This window comes from Electrophorus electricus, chromosome 6 (genome assembly GCF_013358815.1).
Source record: "Electrophorus electricus isolate fEleEle1 chromosome 6, fEleEle1.pri, whole genome shotgun sequence".
In the NCBI taxonomy this organism is placed as follows: domain Eukaryota; kingdom Metazoa; phylum Chordata; class Actinopteri; order Gymnotiformes; family Gymnotidae; genus Electrophorus; species Electrophorus electricus.
Window position 1 is genome coordinate 13,662,727 of NC_049540.1, and position 21,552 is coordinate 13,684,278.

At 40.4% G+C, this 21,552-nt stretch overlaps 2 protein-coding genes across 7 annotated transcripts in view; one reads left to right on the forward strand and one right to left on the reverse strand.

The window, feature by feature from the left end:
- Window positions 1-17,801, forward strand: part of p2rx1 (purinergic receptor P2X, ligand-gated ion channel, 1) — a 32,972-nt gene extending 15,171 nt beyond the window's left edge. The window contains exons 2-13 of one of the 2 annotated variants that reach the window (XM_035527147.1): window positions 1,896-2,040; window positions 4,742-4,813; window positions 11,190-11,262; window positions 12,740-12,827; window positions 13,042-13,122; window positions 13,372-13,513; window positions 14,184-14,320; window positions 14,665-14,755; window positions 14,852-14,917; window positions 15,332-15,427; window positions 16,842-16,878; window positions 16,991-17,801. In XM_035527147.1, the coding sequence (XP_035383040.1) occupies window positions 1,896-2,040; window positions 4,742-4,813; window positions 11,190-11,262; window positions 12,740-12,827; window positions 13,042-13,122; window positions 13,372-13,513; window positions 14,184-14,320; window positions 14,665-14,755; window positions 14,852-14,917; window positions 15,332-15,427; window positions 16,842-16,878; window positions 16,991-17,013 (1,051 nt within the window). In that variant the 3' untranslated portion in view covers window positions 17,014-17,801. The other variant, XM_035527146.1, reaches the window with a different exon arrangement.
- camkk1a (calcium/calmodulin-dependent protein kinase kinase 1, alpha a) overlaps window positions 17,798-21,552 on the reverse strand; it is a 48,087-nt gene continuing 44,332 nt past the window's right edge. For all 5 annotated transcript variants that reach the window (XM_027020579.2, XM_027020581.2, XM_027020577.2 and 2 more), the window contains one exon: window positions 17,798-21,074. In XM_027020579.2, coding sequence (XP_026876380.2) covers window positions 20,999-21,074 — 76 coding nt within the window. In that variant the 3' untranslated portion in view covers window positions 17,798-20,998. The remainder of the gene's footprint in view (window positions 21,075-21,552) is intronic.

Sequence of the window (21,552 nt, forward strand, 5' to 3'; positions counted from 1 at the left end):
TCGGGCCACCACACGTTACAGGTGACAATATCGTTCTACTTACTGAATTAAATGAGACAGGGATCTTGAAATAGAAATGCAAATCATTATATAATTGGTACATTAACAAAAGAGCTGATGATTCTTACTCAAGTATATTGATCTGAGTCAATTTTTTACTAAGACAATTTTTAAATCAGTATATTGAAAATGTAAGTCCTTAGCTGAACGCAGGTGTTGAATACACTGTCACCCACAGAAAAAAAAAATGTAATGAGGAATTTTGACTCCTTAAATTGGCCTTATGAAGAGGGTTTTTCACCCATTTCTGGGGAATAACTGGACATGAAGCATATGTCATTAAGCTGTATATTGATATTTTCTTTTTTGTATGATCTGAAATAATATCAAATTACTTTTTCAAATTCAAATATTTTGATTAATGAGTACTAAGCTGCTATAAGTTACTATGATCAATATATAGATTTTTCTATTTTTTATATTGCATACTTATGCAATATAACAATCTATTTCCATGTTTCATAATGTTATGAGAGGGAGCTCTGAACTGATTTATGTATGTGTGTGAGTACAAGCAGCCTTGGGCACCAGGAGTGTGCTGAGCAGTGCCCATCATTATCAGGGAGAAATGAAGTAAATATAGTCCAAGAAAGAGTGAAACTTACTAATAGATCCAGCTCATACCAAACTCACAGTACACATCTAAGAGCAATAATGCTGACAAGGGAGGAAAGCGTAGACATTACTGAGGTCAGTCTGACCGGATATGCAAGTCCTGTCTGCTGTAGCTACATCATCCAGCTGACCAGCTGGCAGCCAATGGGGAGGAACAGTGATCAGGAAAGAATTCTAGCAAGCCAATCAGATATAGCGAGAAGGTTCCCCTTTTGCAAAACCTTTGGAGTATTTAAAATTAAAACACACAATTACATTAGCTTTTCCCTCTCAAGACTGAACTGCTCCTTGTTATAGATGATGGATTGTAATAAAGTTTATTCTTGATTTTTAAAATGTTTTTTGTGCTGTGCTCTTCATTTGTCTTGAACCTAAATTCAAGAAGAGAAAAATCGCTCCACAATATGTGTCAGTTTCAGGGTCACACCACTCAATTTCTACACAGTTTTTACATTTTGAACTTCAGAAGTATAGAAACAAATAATGTATGTCTTAAAATATATAATATTCTCTAACATGCTGTCACTCGGTTCCTAAGGCTAATGTCATGGATTAGGAATGTAAATTCGGAAAGTAAACATTACCTTTCTTGGAATGGCTCTCACAGCTCTATGTGTCTATGTAAAGTGGCTGGCTAGAAAGCATGTATATATGACACAGGGGCATGTTTTATCAGAATTGTAAAACACCCATGCTTAAATACACTTGCTGCTGTTATTCAGCAACACATATTACCTTAAGGTCTGAAGCGCCCCTGGATGAGTTGATTATTTCATATGGTGGTAGGTTAAACCATGAATCATGGGTGGTAATGTTATCATAGCTTTTCATTCATATTTAAATAAGTTGGAGGCTAGAGAGGGAAGTCCCTAGTTCAACGTTCGTTGCTGTTTCTGGATTATTTTGAAAAATGCAACGTCATTGAATATGACGAACAAGGGAGGTGCATAAATTTGGAATTCTCCAGAGTGGATTGTTTTATCCATGCACATTTGAGTACATGCATATTCCAGTTTAATTATAATTCTTTGTTAGCTAACTAATTTGATATTGCAGTAAAAGTACCAAAAAAAAAAAAAGTATAATCATGGATGTCACACTGTCATACAATGCCGGAAAGACTTTTGCGAAACGTTTGAAGTGGCCTGCGGTGCTTGTGTGAGGCAGAAGCGCCAGAGGGCCTGCCAGAAAAATGACTCATGTGTGTCCCTCTCTTCTAGATGGGTGTTCATCTATGAGAAAGGATACCAGAACGAAGACACGGCCATATATTCTGTTTTCACCAAGATGAAAGGAGTGGCCTACACACAAATCAGTGGAGTGGAGAAGGTCTGGGACGTGTCTGATTATGCATTCCCCGATCAGGTGCGTTTATATGAGCATGGCCCTACCTTAAGCAACAATCTGCTTTTTTTACGCAAACACGCAAAGAAAAGAAAGGAGAAAACGGTTTATATGGGTAGTTCTATCAAGTGTACATGTACATCTATCATTTCCAAGTGAAATTTGTTGATATTTGTGCAGAATTCTTCTTCTCTTTTAAAACCCCATTGTACACTTCAAGGACGCACTGGTGAATGTAGATTCAGATTCCTCATGTAGCCACAACTTTCATATTAATTGCATTGTAGCTTCTGAATAATTCACTGAAACAAATATGCCTTAAGATTAATAACTAAACAATAATCTGCCATCCAAAGTTTGAGGGCCATGATCTGGTTTATCTAAACACATATGATAAAAAGTGTTCAGATAAGGAAAGTTTGCTTTGAAAGTGTGTCACTATGCCACCGTGGCAAGTCTCGCACACTATGAACAGTAAATTAACCTAAATGGTTGGAAGATAAGTGCAAATAGACAATAGACAAGCGTCCCAGACAAACCCTCTCCTCAATCAAAGGAGTGGTTATGAAACCACTGTCTGTGGACCTGAAAGCCAAAAGGCAAACTACAATAACGTCTATGTTATAGTAGTCCCAAAAGGTATAAATATGTGCGTAGATCACATTATTTAAACTATGCATTATTTTATGTGCATTAGAATCTTAATTAGAAATACTTATTTTGTACCCATACTCACTGGCGATTTTAACAGGTACACCTATTTCTGGTGTACAATTATAATCTGGGGCCAGTCTGCTAGCACAAACAATTTGCCAGCTGCCTCTACCCAACTTGCTTCTCACCAAAGGACCCGCACTGCTCACTAGAGGCCAATTTAAGATGGCAGACCATTTTTGGGCAGCACTAATACATTCATGCCAGTGGTATAGTTGTACCAGGCACTCAGGCAATGAAATCCATCTTTCCTACTCTTCAAAAGGAAAGGTTGTGCTAAACACTGAAAATGACATCACTTTTCTTTTTGGTATTTTCACACCATTGCAAACATCCTAGCTGACTAGCATTTAGAGCATGGATTTTTGGTAGGTGAGGTATGAGATGCTCTGCTAAACTAATTAAACACAAAGCATTTGCTTTGACATGTTTGTGACCCAGTGACACACTAAAATAATATCGATCAGTGGAAAACTCCCGCCAGTTCACTCCAGGATGACACATCGGTGTCTGATCAGGTGCTCTGCTGGAGGACACTGAGCTGGAAAAAGGGCTGTCATGTCTAAAACCGAACATCTGGCCACCCTATTTCGGGGGTGGGGGGGCACAACAGCCGAGTCAGCACAGAACTGGTCAGCGCAGAACACCAACTTGGCATCAGGAGTAGATGTATCAGAAAGAGAGGCTAGATTATTAACTACATGCTGCTGTGCTCCTATAGCTTACCTATAAGAGACGGTAGAACAAGGTCCTGGTAACACCAAGGTCATGGGTTCAATTCCCAGGAAGCACACATACTGCCTTACCCACAAAGGTGCTCTGGATAAGTGTATCAGCGGAATGATGTAAGTTAAGAAGAAGATTATTCCATAGCTTGGGTGCTTTATAAGAAAAGGATCTAACCATTGTAGGTACTAACAAACAGCCTGAACCTTTTGATCTTAGCAGACGTGGTGGATCATAATAGACCAATAGTTTGCTAAGGTATTGTGGGAAAAGACTATTCGGTGCTTTGTAGTGATTAGAAGCATTTTACAATCAATTTTACTGGGAGCCAGTGCAGTGTAGCTATGATAGGACTAATATGATCTTTCTAGTTCTAGTAAGAACTCTGGCTGCTGCATTTTGGATTAACTGGAGCTTGTTTATACACTTATACACTGGTACAACCAGATCCTGCAGGTTTGGCATGTCATGTGTCAATACTGGCTGGAGTTTCACCAGAGTCAGAGCATCCTGCCAGATAAAATTATCATGCAAAGTATGCATAGACAAGTCTCTTTGTTTACACGTGTGTTGCAGCGATGCAGTGAGCTTGCGTGTGAGCAACACACAACTGATTGCCCCTCCCACTCCCTACTAAAACACAAAGGCCTGTGTACTGTCACGATATCGATACAATATCCAGTGCAACACCTAATGATGACAGACTCAGAGGCCCAGGGAATGTTGATGCATTAATGTCTTTTTTTTCTGAGAAAAGATATAAAATCTGCTGATGTCATCAGTTAATGTTATTATTAACTATTGCATCCAATCGCACAATATAATGTAATGTAGCGTAACATCAAATAGCACAATATAATGTAATGTAGCGTAACATCAAATAGTACAGTGTAATGTAATGAAACATAAGTGCCTGTACTTTCTTATCAGTGATATTGAGTATATCTATAAACTGACTGATTCTGAATGTTGCGATATGAAAAATCTATTCAGTTCTTCAATTTTTATCTAATGAATCACCATACTATCAAAAATACAAACAAGGTATGTATTTTGAGTAATATTTATGTTAGAATATTTTACAGAATTTTTTGTTAGTTTTTTCATTTTGTCATTGACAAGACAAAGTGGCCAGCTTTCATAGGTACTTTGCGATCTCAGTACCTGTGCGGTACTTTCAGAGCAACTCGCACACAAGTAGGGCGTCAAAGTGCAGTACTTTCAGAGTAGCCTGCACAGACTTCTGGCCTACAAACAACTCAAACCATTGTCTCTTTTACAGGGTGGTGACTCTTTTGTTGTGATGACAAATTTCATCATCACTTTCGGACAAACCCAGAGCAAGTGTCCAGAGGTAGGATACATAAACTCTCTTTTGCTCACTCTCTCTCTTTTTCTATTTTTGTACAGGTGTAAGTTTAGTTCTGTGATATACTGTTAGTGCATTTCTAATTTCTTTTTGAAAGGGCAGGAAACACACACACATACTGAGTAAAACGTGTAAGGACACACTATGTGCAAAGCCAAAATGTCACATGATCGCACGCTGTCCAGAATTTTAGCAAGAGTAATCCATGAATCAATGATCGAAAAACATTTTTATCTCGTTTCTTTCACTCCTTCCTCCTCGCATTTTTCATGACTTGATTGAAATGCCTAACATGGTCTGATTCTATGGCTATGAGGGACACTGAGCTGTGATGTGTATGGCACATTCTGCTCCTCAGTTCAGTTTCTGTTCTGCCCAAGTGGGAAATGAGCATTTTCCCTGGCAACTTGTTAACTGGCAAAGTCCAAAGTGCCTCATAAACATTTATTTAAAGCTTTAGCGATTTGTACATAATCTAGGGATGTGCTTTTTACATCTGTAGTGGTGCTTCTGCAGTCTTTGCGCTGCACCGGGCCCTGTAGAGGCATTGGCCCCACTGACTCAGTCTGGCAAACAGGTGCGATCATGTCAGTCATGTCAATGCGAACTTCTAGATGTTTCACCAAACATTAGCATATATTTTACCCTTCAGGCATGATAGCCATCTTTGTATTTGCATGGTTCGCTTTTTTTTTTTGCGTAAAATGAACATTTTCTGATGAGAAGATAAGTAGATGCCTCAAGGCACCAAACAGGCAGAAGCTGTAACATGTTTGCACCCCTTTGACTTGAATGGGCATGTACTGTCTTGGATTATCTTTTACACAATGTTTGGTTCGATGCAAGTCTGCTTTTGTTTTCCTCCTGGTTTTCTCCCAGTTGCTGTTTCGGGTCCAAAATTGAACTGAAAATTTCAGTTCACTTGAACTGGGGGGTTGGGGGCTGCTGCATCAGGACACACTTGGCTCAGTAGTATTTTCAAACTCACTTTGTTCCAAATTACACCTAGGTTACAGGTTTCCTGAGAGTTACATCAGCTACCTGGTTATGTCTGCTACTTGTATTTTTTTTTAAATAGAAGTATGATATAGGGCTGCTATTTCCCATGAAGGGGTCAAAACAGAAATAGTCTTGGCTTTCCTCTATACACCCTGCAATTATGTCACTGCATCATTACGGGATACAAGAGGTGATCTGATTGTATATTGGAACAGTGTGCATAACCACACACACTGATAGTATAAGGCCTCATCCCAACCCAACTCCTTTTTATGACTAAGGCACTCTTCATTTTCCTCAATGGCCCTGTCTCATAACCTCATTTGCTCTTAGGTGTTCAAGGATGTAGGGTGTCCTGCTTCTTTAACAGGCTTGCTCACCAGCACTTCTTATGAACATTTGATGCATCCCCTTTTTTAAGTCCACATCAGACCACACCATCATGAAGGCCGTTACCTAGGTTCCACTGTGATCCCATGATGTTCCTCACATAGTCATATAAACCAACTAAGGATGGCTCGAAAAACAGAAAAAAACCCCCTGTTTGTTTAATTTTATGTTGTTGTTGTTTTTTCAAGATAATCAAGAAAAGGATTGAGGGTCATGTGTCTGAAAATTCTGAGGTTAGGGGGGGGGGGAAGCAGTATTTAAATTGCTTTAGTGATATTATTGCATATAAACCAGGCAGTAAAGCTTTGTTAGACAGTTTATGATAATGTAAAGCCTGATTTATGTTAATATCATAATACATAACTAAAGACTTTATGATCAATATTACATTGCATTGAAATGACGTTTAAGCAAACTCATGGGTCTTCCTATGAATCTCCGTTTTATAATGCATTATCGTTACATTTATGATCTTTTATATGGCATAAATAATGCTTTATAATGCCTGCCATAAGCTTATATAATTAATCATTAGTAGTTATAGCTACATGCACAATGCCTTATAGAGCAAGAGTATAAGACTTAAAGTCAGTTTTTATGAATCATTATAACATTTGCTCATAAAAACATGATTGTTGTAATGTATTACATGTTCTGATATTTATTTATCAGTTATAATGCATTGTAATTTACAGCTTTAGTATGTCAAATTGTATTATACAAGTCTTTAAGTGCAGTGTATTTTTAAATGGCTTTTAAACATACAGGACATTCCATATCAATACATAAAACTTTATGGAGCATTATAAGTGCACTTTACAGGCTTCAGGTGAAGAGAGACAATCACATATAAGTTGATTCACAAATAGAACATACAACTTAATGTTTTGTGTATCCAATTTTCAAGGTAAAATTTATTGTAAACAATATACAAGCATTTTGTCATATAAGGTGAACAAAAGTCTTTGAAATATTCTTCCTACAAAATAATTTTCCTATAAAATGTACATAGAACATTTGACTCAAACGTGTGTTTTTTCATAGCTGAGAAAGATGTCAGTTAAATGCTTTATATTCATCATAATCACCATATACTGCTATACTAGCTAGCTAGCTAGGTCAACAACATATCATTTGTGTTATATTAGCTAGTGGCACTGCATTTCGTTTACACCATGTCTTGAGTATTCAACGCCTGGCATGAGAAAGAAACAAACTCACTGGCAAAAGTAACCAACCATTACATAGCTGCAAAGCCTAAGATAACATCTTACGTTACCGTAGCTAGCTAACAAAGAGGAATCAAGTTTGGTTTGACTAGGCAGAGAGTTAGCTAGCTAACTAGCTGGTCAAAGAATAGATATTATTGTTGTTTTCGGTGAGTATTTGTGCATGAAAAATACACTGCTCAAAAAAACAAAAACAAAACACTGAGAACACTTAATCATCACAGTTAAACATCAAGGTTATCAATCTGTCCAGATTTGCATCGATTTCACCTGCTTTGATGCAAAGGAAAACAACAACAGGTGCACTGGAGAGGCAACAAGACAACCCCCTAGATGGGAACAGTTTTGCAGGTGGTATCCACAGACAGTTACACTCTCATTATTCGTCCTGAGTGATTCTTGTCTATAAGACTGTTTAGTTTTGTGTCTTGCTAGTGTCCTTGTCAATACTGGTAGCATGAGTCAGTATCTGCAGCCCATTCAGGTTACACAGCTCCTCTAGAATGGCACATCCATACGTGCCATCGTGAAGTTGCCACACCCAGTCAGTTTCCAAACAAAGCCGAAGCCGGCACTCATCTGACCCCTCACAACCCACAACCGTGTTGCGACATATTGCTGGTGACGCTGAGCGTTCTCTTCTGTGTATTCCTACTGTTAACCACCTGCGCTCTCCCTTTAGATTACGCCTCCTGTTTAATCCTCCTGCTTTCCTCGAACTCTGCCTACTCCTGACAACCTCGGAATTAAACAACCATAAACCAGCCCCTGCCGAGCTCACATTGCCATCCTTCTCGTCTGAGTCCTGAAACTCCCTTTCAAATAAACCCATTCCATCTCAAATTAAACACTTCTTGAAACTGGACCCTCTCTCCTTGTGTGTTTACTTGTTACACATTGCAAGAAGGTTTGCTGTGTCTCCCAGCACAGTCTCAAAAGTATGGAGGAGATACCAGGACACAGGCCATTTCACGAGGAGAACTGGACAGGGCCGTATAAGGGTATTAACCCAGCAGTAGGTCCGGTATCTGCTTCATTGTGTGAGAAGGAACAGGAGTAGCACTGCCAAAGCCTTAGCAAATGACCTCCAGCGGGATACTGGTATGCATGTTTCTGACCAAAATGTCAGACAGACTCCATGAGGTTGGCATGAGAGCCTGACATCCTCTATTATGACTTGTGCTCACAGCCCAGCACTGTGCAGCTGGACTGGCATTCGCCAGAGAACACCAGAACTGGCAGTTCCTCCACTGGCACCGCATTCTCTTCATAGACGAGACCAGATTCACACTGACCATGTGTGACAGATGTAAAAAATTCTGGGGACACCATGGTATACGTTATGCTGCTTGCAACATTTTCCAACATGACCAGTTTGGCAGTGGGTCAGTGATGGTGTGGGGAGGCATATCCATGAAGGATCGCACAAACCTCCACATGATAGTGAAAGGTTCCCTGTCTGCTGTTCGGTGCTGGGATAAAATCCTCAGAGCTATTGCCAGACCTTACGCTGGTGCAATGGGCCGTGGGTTCCTCCTGGTGCAGGACAATGCCCAGCCTCATGTGACCAGAATGTGTGAACCGTTCCTGGATGATGAAGGCATTGATGCCATTGACTGGCCCTCACCTTCCCCAGACCTGAACCCTAATAAGACCACTGGGACATTATGTGTCATTGCATCCAACACGGCCAAGTAGCACCACAGTAGTCTATGAGCTCAATGATGTTTTATGGACATAGCATTTATTATTATTATTACTCATTGCTCATGAGTGGTAAAATGGTTCTCATTAATTATTTAACTTACTCATAAAAGTGACTTCCAGCTAAATGTTGGCAATGGCTTGGGAAAACCACAACATTGTTTCTTGAAATGTGCATGCTCAGAAGGTTTGAGATACCCTTGCTTTGTTCACCAAACATCTATACTTTTTTCCAACTTGAAAGATTGACTGAGCACCATTATCCTCAATCACTGAAAACTGAATTTTAAATTGAATGGTAAAAATTACAATGTGATTGATAAAAACATTTTTTTATGATTGAGGCAATTAATTGAATTAATTCCATATCTCATATTGTTGCTAAAGCACCCTGAGATCATCACCAATCCTCCACCAAACTTCACAATGGGTGCAAGACACTGTGGCCTGTAAGCCTCTCCAGGATTCCATTTAACCATTAGATGATAGTGTTGGACCAAGCTTAAACCTGTACTCATCGGAGAAGATGACCTTACACCAGTGCTCTACAGACCAATCCTTACGGCGTTTCCAAACCTCAGCCTGGCTCTACTTTGCTTCTCTCTGATGAAAGGCTTTTTACTAGCTTTCTGCATTCAAAACTTTTCTTTTGCACTATTTTGACAGTCAATAGTGCCTGTGTTGGAATTCAATAAACAGTGGAATGTAATGGTTGCCATACATGTAGAGATGCTGATTTAATGTAGAGAGAGAGAAAGAGAGAGAGAAACAGGACATTCAGACAGAAATCCTTCATCCGCTCTGCATGTAAATGAAAAGCACTTCCTGTACTCTGGAAGCCTGTTGTACTTCACTGCAGTTTTGACTATCTCTACATCTTTTATTACAGTACACAGCAGTTACTGTGATGTTCTTTGGAGTGTGTGTGTGTGTGTGTGTGTGTGTGTGTGTGTGTGTGTGTGTGTGTGTGTGTGTGTGTGTGTGTGCACGTGTGTGTGTGTGTATGCATTTATAATGCATAATAATTAAGGATTCATAGTATCACAAAAGTATCTGGAGAATCAATGGTTAACGGTTGCTATCTTTCTAAATTAACCTGATGATTCTTGGAGTTGCACTGGGCTACTGGCTCATGTAAGGTTAAGTTACCTAACGTCTGACAGAAGTGCATATAGCTAATAGCAGAACAGTAACTTCTCCTGGTTAAACTGCTCATGGTGCAGTGGCAGTGGTAGCTCAGTGGTTAAGGTTCTTGACTTGTAATTGGAAGGTTGCTGATTCAAGCCCCACCACCAACTTGTCACTGTTGGGCCCCTGAGCAAGGCCCTTAACCCTCAGTTGATAAAGTTGTATTCAGTCATAATTATAAGTCGCTTTGGATGAAAGTATCCGCTAAATGTCAAATGATTCTGATGATAGCAATCTGGATAAACAGATACACTATCAGATTGACCAGCCACTTTCAAATGTGAAAGGAGGTGTAATTAAAATATATATCATTAACAGGTTAATAGGTGATTTTAATATGTAAGTCCTCTTGAAAAAAATATTGGGCAAAGATATTACTATAATACTATACAGAGAGCTATATACTAATTACACCACCAAAGATTAACCCTGGACCCTACTAACCTCTTTCCCTGTAATTCCCTGTAATCTTTCCACTTAATTCGCTACAGGCAAAAGCAGGTCTCAGCAGCATACCAGTATTGTGTTTTTCTTTGACATGTGTTGATGTTCCATAGTTTATTATAACTCATATTTGCATTATTCCCAGCAATATGAAAATTTTTACTTACAGCAGAATTAGATTGTAGTCCGATGAACTGTTAAACAAATAGTATGTCGGACAAACTCATTTAACATGTCCCTCAGCAAGTATTTCCCCCCTATTATAGTACCCTAATATATATGTGTGTGTGTGTGTGTGTGTGTGTGTGTGTGTGTGTGTGTGTGTGTGTGTGTGTGTGTGTGTGGGTGTGTGTGTGTGTGTGTGTGTGTGTGTGTGAGCTTGCGAATATGCCGCGTGTGTTTTTCAGTTGCCCGACGGAAAGAACAACTGCAATTCGGATGCCGATTGTGAAACAGGCCAGATCAAACGGACAGGAAATGGTAAAGCGCTGAACAACACGTCGACGTCCTCGTAGGACACAGATTTAGATTTGACGCGCTGTCACTAGCTCGAGGATCCGTGCGGCAAAAATAGGTTTATTCTATGCACAAACATAAGTAGGCTATAATTTGCTCAAATGGATCGTAAATGGATGGACGCACAAAGTACATAAACTTTCTGATAGCATTAACCTGAGTGACGTCAGGACTCATCATATTATTTTTACTCGAACGTTTCATTGCACTGTTTACCGCTATTTGCAAAACGTTTATTTTCGCTGCACCCGGGCCAGTGCCTATGTAACCATGCGTTTTGGAGCGCTTAATCTTTGGTCTGGATTCAGCTACAACTCTGCGTGTGAACCTCAGACAGACCTGCCTGCTGCAGAATAAAGAAAAAAAATACGATTGTCCAGCGTTATCGCGCGTGATGTCGAGATAATTACTCGTAGTGTTATAATTCCCTGCTGACTTTGAAGTGAGGATTTCTTGGTAACAATGATCCATGTTTATGGTATGGCGCAGACTCAACTGGGTTACGCCGGTCACACTGTCTCTGTATAGTAAAGGCTCTACGAAAACATCTGTTTTATAGCAATACCTCACAGCATTACATTACCAAAGCCCATTTAAAGCCAGAGACTGCCTTCGCGTTTTCCAGGAATCTCTTTTCAGCTAGAGCTCAATTTATGTAAATACTCGCGGCTTCGGATATCCATCTCATGACACATCCCTTATCGTCCCAAGTGTTTTAGTGTAATATGCTAGCAAGGGAATTATCTGTTTAAAGTAAGCGCCCTTTTAACCGAGTGTGTTCGACTAGCACCTGTAGTTATGGAGGAAAGAGATGGGGACGGTGGCCTTTGTTTCAGAAGTGTAGAAGTCATCACACTTAAGTACTTAATGGACATCACATTACAAAAAACACATCCCATTGATTTAAGACTTACATACTGGACCAAAAAACCACACATCATAAAATCAACAGTTTGTAGGCTTCATAGCAACCAGAAACTATCTGCATGATAATCTTCTTGGTCTTGTCAACACAGAGTAGAGTTCAGGGTAAATATTTATAAAGGCTCCTTGTACAGTGTTCTACTGAGACATCTTTGGTGTTTCAACCCATCCCCCCAGTTAAACTATTAAATCTATCAATTAAATGTATCTGTTCAGGTGACATATCCTACAAATTTGAACAAACTAGAAGTGGTGATCCACAGTTTATTTATTTATTTGCATGTCATTGTCTTTGGAGAATCTAACCTCTCCTCAGCGTACACTTTTGCTGACACATATATAAACTGCCCGTGAGAGTCTGTGTGCATTTCTAATGCTCTCTAAAGTTCTTGCTCTAACAAGCATGAAAGCAGAGTATTTGATGTAGATGTTGAAGCTTCCCTCGGCTGTGTACTAATCCGCTGTCAGGTGCAGCTCTTAAGTCCCTCTCTTCTACTAATAACTCCATTTCTCCCAGGGCACATGACGGGGAAGTGTGTGAACACAACCCACACTTGCGAGATTGTGACATGGTGTCCTGTTGAAGATGATCGCCAGATACCAAAGTAGGCCTCTCAAAGGAACCTGAGACTAAACTGAATTTCATTCTTTCTGTTGTATGTATTTTGCAGTAAGGCCTGAAATGTGTATTACCACATGGTATAGGTCATTGTGTCACAACTATTTGCAATATACAATATAAGAACATATAGCAACACAAATTCCATTGTATGGAAACATACATCAGTGACATCAACTTCTTGTTTCTTTTTCTCGAAGTCCTCCATGTTTGTTGGCAGCTGAGAACTTCACGCTGTTCATCAAAAATTCCATCACCTTTCCCGAGTTTAAGGTAGACAGGTAAAAATATGTTCATCGACTTGTGTGTGAATGTGCACTGGTCTGTCACTATTTCTGTGTTAGTCAAACCGAAATACTCACATAGCTCAAAGAGCTAGTACACAACAGAATTGGGGCTGACATCTGATGAGGTTAATGTGAGCCGACACGGCACAAGGTTAAGGGCGGCCATGGAGGAGGCAGAGTCCTTCCTGGTCACTGTGAATGGCAGGCATCACGTTATCTCTCTTTCCCTGTAACCCTCTACAGGAGTAATTTAGTGGAAAGCGTGGATGCCAGTTACATCAAGAGATGTCTGTACCATCCTGCCACAGATCCACTGTGTCCGATCTTCAAACTGGGTGACATTGTCAGGCTCTCCGGCTTCAATTTCACTGAAGTAGCTCGTGTGGTATGTCTCTACACACACACACACACACACACACACACACACGCACTTACTGCTTTTTGTACCTAATTTCTCTTGGATTTTAAGATAACAGGAGCACATTTGAATAATAATATGACTTCTAAATACATTTCCACTTCTCTTTCTATCATATAGTCTGCCCTCACATGGCTGTCTTCACAGACCTCTGCTATTATGAGTTTTATTTAGTTTAACAATGGAGCCTCTCTTACTTAAATAAAAGCATGCTATACATTTTTTTGTGTGTTTTACTTTTAAATTGTATGGTATTGGCCCAGTAAGATTTCAAATTGCAGCAAATATATTAGCAATTGCATATGAACTTCTTTTCTGAGCAGTTTTTTATTATTTATCTGTACACTGAGTGTATTGGGTTCACCTACTCTATAGCTGAACATACCAATCATTTTTCACTCATTTAAATGTGTGGAGAATTATAACTTACGCCTGACTGCAAAATATACACTAGCCTAACAGGTATAGCTGTAGCATAATAAAGTGATTATCAGTGTATATTCTCTAGAAGAATTCTGACTTGCCAGTCTGGTACCACGGAGTTAAAGTAAATCTTAATCCTGTTGTCTGCTTTTGTATACTTTAAATATGATTTTCTGTTGAGAATGGAGTATGTTTGAATCACACTCTCTGGCAGGGTGGATCTATAGGAGTCCTCATTGACTGGGAATGTGATCTGGACTACAGCATCCAAAACTGCAAACCCAAGTACAAATTCCACGGCCTCTATGGGAGCGGAACTACCGGGCAAGCGTCCGTGGGCTACAATTTCAGGTAGGCAGAACCAATGCGTGGTTTTAGTCTTACAGAAGTTACAAACCTCCCATAGACCTGCACGTGGCACAACTTTCGATTCGATGTTTATAACCATAAACATAAAATCGGCAAATATTTAGATTTTAGATATTTAAGATAAAAAATAAATTCCCCCTTAAATTCCACAATGCAGATTTCCAGGGCATGAACTTTGTGCTTTATAAAACAGTATCCAAACATCCTTCCCCGCTTGGTTTGGTTTAAGACAGACCTATACATGCAGTTTTGATACTAAAATGAGTATCTCATCATCTTGCTCAGCATTAAATCAGATTTAACCACATCTGTTGTGCACATTACAGGAAGGCAAACTATTATGTGGAGGACAAAGTCCAGAAGAGGACTCTAATGAAGGTGTTTGGCCTTCGCATCGAAGTCATCGTTCATGGACTGGTAAGATCCAACTGTAGAGATACTTCTCCCGTGTTGTCAGCTGTGCTCCACTCACATGTTTTCACAAGTCCCAATCTGTTCCTTTTTTTCCCCCAGGCTAGGAAATTTGACATTATTCCAACACTGACAGCCATAGGTTCTGGGGTGGGCATATTCGGAGTGGTAAGTCACCCAGCTCGTCCTCTCAAGCTTCACTGAGGTGAAGCACATCCTCATACATCGACCACTCCAAACAATTCATGTCCACCTCCAAATGTTTATGAAACAGGGGTGAGAGATATTCAAGTAAATCCTTATTAGGTACACCCTGATTATATTGCTCTTCTGAATGAAAAAGCCTAACGTGCATTAAGAATGATTAATGGCCTTTAATACGTCAACTGTGACTGTAAACACATTGGACTGGTTTATAACTTTTGTGTTTTTAACGGATAAATTGATACCGGGATGATCATTTGTATAGGCAAACGGAGCAGACAGTAAGACAGAGATCAGGCACTGGCTTGTTCTAAATGCCATAGCAGTGTGTTGTTACTGGATAAGTGCAGTGTTTTGACATGCTCGGTTCCTTTACAGGCAACCGTTGTGTGTGATTTGATGCTCCTCCATTTACTGCCAAAGAGAAATTTATATAAAAACATGAAATTCAAGTACACGGAAATTCTGGATGGGGTAAGTGTTCCTAGACAAATGTGAAGGAAAATGTGTTATATCCGTGGTTTTGTTCTTGCTCAAAAACACCCTTGTCAAAAATTGTGTTAGATGTTATCTTGATATATCCTAATACGAAGTGAAAGGAAGTTACCACGACCAAAACGTTAGTTAGAATGTGAAGACCAGTAGAGAAAGTTCAACTATTTTTTCTTCATACATCAGATGGCGGCAGAGTGGTGTTAACTGGTAGGAAAACAGCAGATCTCTCTTTTGAGCGAATAAATCGTCAGGGGTGTAACACACATCGGTGTGTTGGTACACCGCTCAAAGAATAAAAACATGTTCGTACCTAAGAAAAAGGCAAGAGCTGTATCCAATTTTTACCATTTGACACACAAGGCATAGTATGAATCCTGCCATTCTGAGCCGGGGTCCTGGACTTGGATCAGGCCTGGTCGCCCGTAGTCTAGGTTTTAGGACCACGACTAGTTAGCCCACTGTGTGCTGCAACCATTTTTATGTTGTAGTAAGGATACAAGGAGGCGTCGAGAATGGCGAGATCGGGAGACACGGGTGAATGACTAGGGGAAGCAGACTAGTACGCTACATAGGTAGGGCTACAGTACGTTCCAGACACGGGAACGATATACAACAACTAAAGATTTATGATCGTATCAAAAATGCTACCACTCCTTAATCAAGATTAGCCTCCTGTTAAAGAACCTAATGGTGAATATTTGCCGTGACATGTGCGTCAACATACCGTTCTCTGTCTAGACCTGTCATTTATACTGATGTAGTGAGGAGACGGAACGGTCGAGTTCACTTAACTATATCTGTATCACTTTGATAAATAAAGTAACCGATGATGGTCAGGTAATATTATATTTTACATCTGTAGCGCTGGCCAATGTACTTGTCAAGCGCGACTTTCAGACGTGCTTTGTATACTCTGTGAGTAATATCGTCATGCTAGCATAATATTTGGGCTTCAGACTGTGTGTACTGTGGCCTGAGGAAATTTATTGATGTGTCATCTTTAGGGGCAGCAATCATTATATTACACAAGCAAGATTGTATGATTGTCTGTTTACTGAGGCACACACACCCATGTTACATGTTTGATGTTGTATGACAGCCCCAAAGAAAAAAAGTTGCCACCCAGTGACAATATTTAATTAGCACTATAATAATAATCCCAATAATAATCCCTCTTCACTCCCCCCCCCCCCCATTCTTGAAAAAGAAAAAAAGACTTGTAAAGTGAAAATACTGGCATAGTAAAATGATGCAACACTAACAATTATGGGTTGTGTCTGGTACCAGAATCTGCCAGTTAAATTCACAAGTAACTGTACATCGATTCATGTTATTTAATGTGCCCCCCCCCCCCGAGTGTGGAAATGAAAGGTTAGTTTTCTGTGATCTGCAGGAGCCCGACGAAACCAGAATGACAGACCACTGCGAAGGTAACGCACCATTATTCACACAGCAGTGTGACGCGTAGTACTAAAACCAACCAACCAACCACTTTTTGCTCTGCGTCATTGTCATGGACATTTTGCTCTTTCTTCGCAAAAGGAGAGCAAACAGGGCAAACATAACCCGGCTTGCTGCCGTGACAACAGACCACTGCACTGATCCACCAAGCACAGGGGGAGGGGGCCACTACATCTGAGCACGAGGCCCAGGACTTGGGCTTCATCACATCCACCTGTATGCACTCCAAGCCCACCTCTAAGACTAGGCTTTCTGACAAACGTTCCATCTGTCACAAGAACATACCAAAAGCACAAAGAAATGCAGTATATCAAGAGAGCTGTTGAGGCAAGTAACGAGCAAGGCAGTAGTAAGTGGATGGATGGATGGATTTGGAGTGGACAGGTTATTCTCAGCCTTTTTAACAGCTGCTTCTGAGATGGCTTTAACTGCTGAGTTCTATGAAGATTGCCAGAGGGACTTGTGGACTCCACAGTTGAGACAACCTACGGTATACACAAAAGCACATTTGTAAATAGAGTCACCGTGGACGTCATATGTCCTCTTTTGGTTTATTGTGATAGACTCATGCTCCATGAAGTCTTATATCTTACCTCAAGATACAGATTTTCTAAGTCATACTTACAGCACTGTATCTATGTATTTTTCGGAGAATTATTTGCAGTCCATCTTGATCACCGAGTGTTCCTGTTACAGTAGTTTGAAATACAATTTAGTTCGTACTTCACTGCTTACTTGGGCATCACGTGAGTGCAACACATCCCCTGCCCCCTTTTTAGTTTTGCATTAACTAATAAACAGCATTGTGATTTGAGGACATTCATGATTTGTTTTGTGTGGAAAGTACTTGATCTCACATCGTCATAAAAAAAGAAACGATTTTGAATCTGAATTGGTTGTGATGTCTTTATTGTCTTTAATTCTAAGTGTACAAAAAGCATGCAAAAAATAGCCTCTTTATATATTTTGGTACATATTTACAATGTAACAAGTTGCATTCAATAGTTTTTGTGTCATGCCTTTTTTTGTAGTTTTCACCTTAACGATTATAAGTACATTCAGGTTAATGCACATGAACACAGACACCCACGTAACAGCAACGACAGTCACTCAAGCACGGGGAAGTTATAGGGACGGTTATACGGGAGAAACGTCCTGTTCAAAATTCACCTCAAAGCCCTTCGAAAAAGGCACATTCTTGCATACTGTCACTAAATGACAGATATCTACAGCCACAAAGGCTTTGGATCTGAAGTTTTGCTAACAAAAAGTGACCAGGCAATAATCTTATTGAGACAGTGCAAACTTTAGACCCACCTCAGCACCCCTCCAAACAGTTGAAAGGACCCCAAAATGACTCCACTTAAGTTTCCTAACCCAGCTTGAGGAGAGCCAATGTATGTAAACACTTTCCCTGACCCAATATCTTATTTGATTCAGCTCTTCTGCAAACTCTAGAGATCTTCATGACCTGGGCCAGATGTATGTAAGCAAGGTGTGTCTGAGCCAGGAAAGTAAGAAGGATTGAGGGGCTCCCATAGACTGTGACTGAGAACCATGCAATTACTTACGGACGGTTATGATAGTTACAGATGGTTATAGGTGGTTCTGGACAGTATAGCACAGTGAGTGGCATAAAAGTACTGAATTGAAGAAAGCCTGGAGATAACGTCAAGTTGCTCCAAAGCAGGACCAGTGCAGGCAGCTATACACACGTTAGCGTGTGTTAGATTAGCATGTGTTATCTTAGGTCACTGTACAATGCAGGAAATGCGTTGAAGGGGTTTTTATAGTTAACTTCATTCATGCCGTGTTTAATAGATACTTGAGTCATAGCACATTAAACTATATACCTGATTTTAAAGTGTATTTCGTAAAATGTTAGGAAAAGCGTTATACTGAGGTTAGGCTCATGCCATAGGACACATATACAACATACAAACGACATTCAAGTGCATAGTCAACATTAACGGGACAAATGTATTACATTGATATAGTACGTATACACACACACACACACACACAAACCTACGATGACCCTCTCCCTTATTAAGCCCTCATACCATCTCTCTCTCTCCCTCACACACACACAGTTGTGATATACAGTATACACTTTTTTTTGTGGTACTTCCACTGGAGTATGTGTATATCTGCATTTGGGGTTATGCCACACCCCCGTCGCATATTTCCAAACGCCCCAATAACCCACTCACATCCTCTCCAAACGCAACAGAGTTACCCGTGTGTGCATGAGCCATTACGTTCCTTACAATGACACACATGCAAACAGATACCAGACCCACATGTTGTACATTCATTTCACTCAAAGCGCAGATCCTTGAGATGGTTCCATCCAATGGGCAAAAAGACATTTTTACAATTTGTCCATGACAATTAAACCCAGAAAGAGAAAACACAGGAGTGTGGGAGTGGGGAAGATGTAAAATCATCACTGGCAGGGGTGTGTTGGAGAGTGCAGGCACACAGACACAGTCAAAGATGGCCTTTCAGTGGGACTGGGATGCTTGAATACAGGCTTGGGGTTAACAACCATTGGGAGATGCCTGGAGGGCATGCAGTAGATATCAATGCCATTACAAAGGCTCTGGGTGGCATCCAACAGGGGTGACTGAGTCCACGTCAAAGTGGTTCCTGGTATACGTTCAGTAGTGTGTCTGCATTGTGAGCCCGCACTCATCGGTCGAGTCAGGATGACAGGACGCGCGAGAAGAGAGGGAGATCATCCTGCTATCACAGTGGAGTAAACCAGGTTCTCAAACTCACCGGCACGTTCACGTCGGCCGATGGAATATGCTGAGGCGGAGCCAAAAGTGCTTCTCTGTTTCTGCAAGAACATGCTCTTTCACTCCTGTGGGTGGTTTTGTTTTTGTGTGTGTGTGTGTGTGTGTGTGTGTGTGTGTGTGAGACATGGACAGCGAGAGCAAAACTGTCGAGCCTGTCGGAAATGCTGATTGACAAATAAACCGTTTGGAATGGGGTGGCTTCGTAAATAACACATTCTGCTGTAGACAATGGTGCACTGGGACAATACCGTATCTCTATTACCAGTACAGTCTGAATGGAGGATCTGTGATATTCACCATCACAGGAAGTTGTGTGTGTGTGTAAATGTTTAAAATGAGGAGCACTCTAACAGACTAGATTTTATTGTATAAGCCCTATTCTGTTGCATTTTGCGTACGTGTATGTGTGTGTGTGTGAGAAATACATACGAGAGCCCTATCGTACTGGCTGTCATTTTTCTGTGTGTGTGTGTGTGTGAGAGAGAAAAAGATGCAATGTTTCATGATGTCACTAAAAAAACAAAAAAAACAAACAAACCCTGAACATTAAAATATACGGAAGTGGCAAGCATATTAAACAGGCCATTTGAGAATAAATATTACAGTATGAAAAGTGTGACAAGGTAGGACAACATCAACATTCCATTCCATCCATGTACAAAAAACCCTACTGATCTGATCAAGCCATTTTAATGCTCACGTCTACCTTTAGAGGGCACCACAACAGGACTTTTTCTTCTTCTTTTTCTAGAATTGAGAAGGAGCTGTTGAAGCAACGCTTTTTAGAATTAGCTCCAAGTCTTCAGGCGCTTCATCCATAATATCACAAGAACTTTTTTTTTTCTTTTTTCCAATGTCATGCAATGTTTGTCTTTCAAACACGCCTTGTTATCAGACCTAAGGGTGCCGAGGGCTGACGGAAGTAGAAATGCAGGTACGGGTGGAGGGAGTGGCTTCACATGATGGGCGGGGCAAGCACAGGAGCAAACGCCAGCAAGAAGGACAAAATGCAAGGGAGGTTGGGCTAACCTGCTAGGAATTTTGGCACTGAATAATTAAGAAGTACGAGCAGGGAATAAATAACGAGGGACAAGCAGAATTTCACTTCAGTAGGTTGCAGACATAAGTGCGTTAGGAAGTGTTTCCATTTTCAAGGGAACTTTGTGATCGTAATACAGTGTAATAATAAGGTTATGTTTGCCTATACAGTAAGAATGGCTAAAGGGCTGGGCCAAGGGCTGACAAGTGCACAGTTATCAGTGAGCATCAGAAGGGACTTGGCCACTCAAGAGGAAGGCGGTTCATCTTCGTGCAGGTCCTCTAGCTCCGCCTCTCGCCCAGTTTCCCCACTGCTACCTTTTCTGTGAGAGACAGAGACAGACAGACAGACAGAGGTTAAGGTTTAACATAGTTTCCTATATACACACACACACACACACACACACACACACACACACACACACACACACACACACGTGTTTCCTATTTCTACTGTAGTAACTAATCACACACATTTAAAACTCAATGTCCTTCTTTTTAAAGGAATTGTACTATGAAGGAGAATGTTGTTTATAAATGCTTCACAGCTTATCAATGTGCAAATATATGCTTGGATGATATGCCAATGAATTCAAAGTATGGAACATTCTTGGTAATCAGACACTCAGACACACAAACATCTCCAAGTACAAATGTCAATGTTTTTGTGGGCAAATGGTACACAACAGCGAACAAAGTGGCCAATGACCACACTGCTAATTAGAGAGGGACAAGCGTCACAATGACAGGATGGACAGCAATCTACATTTAAAAATCACCAATCGCTGGTGACGAACAGCA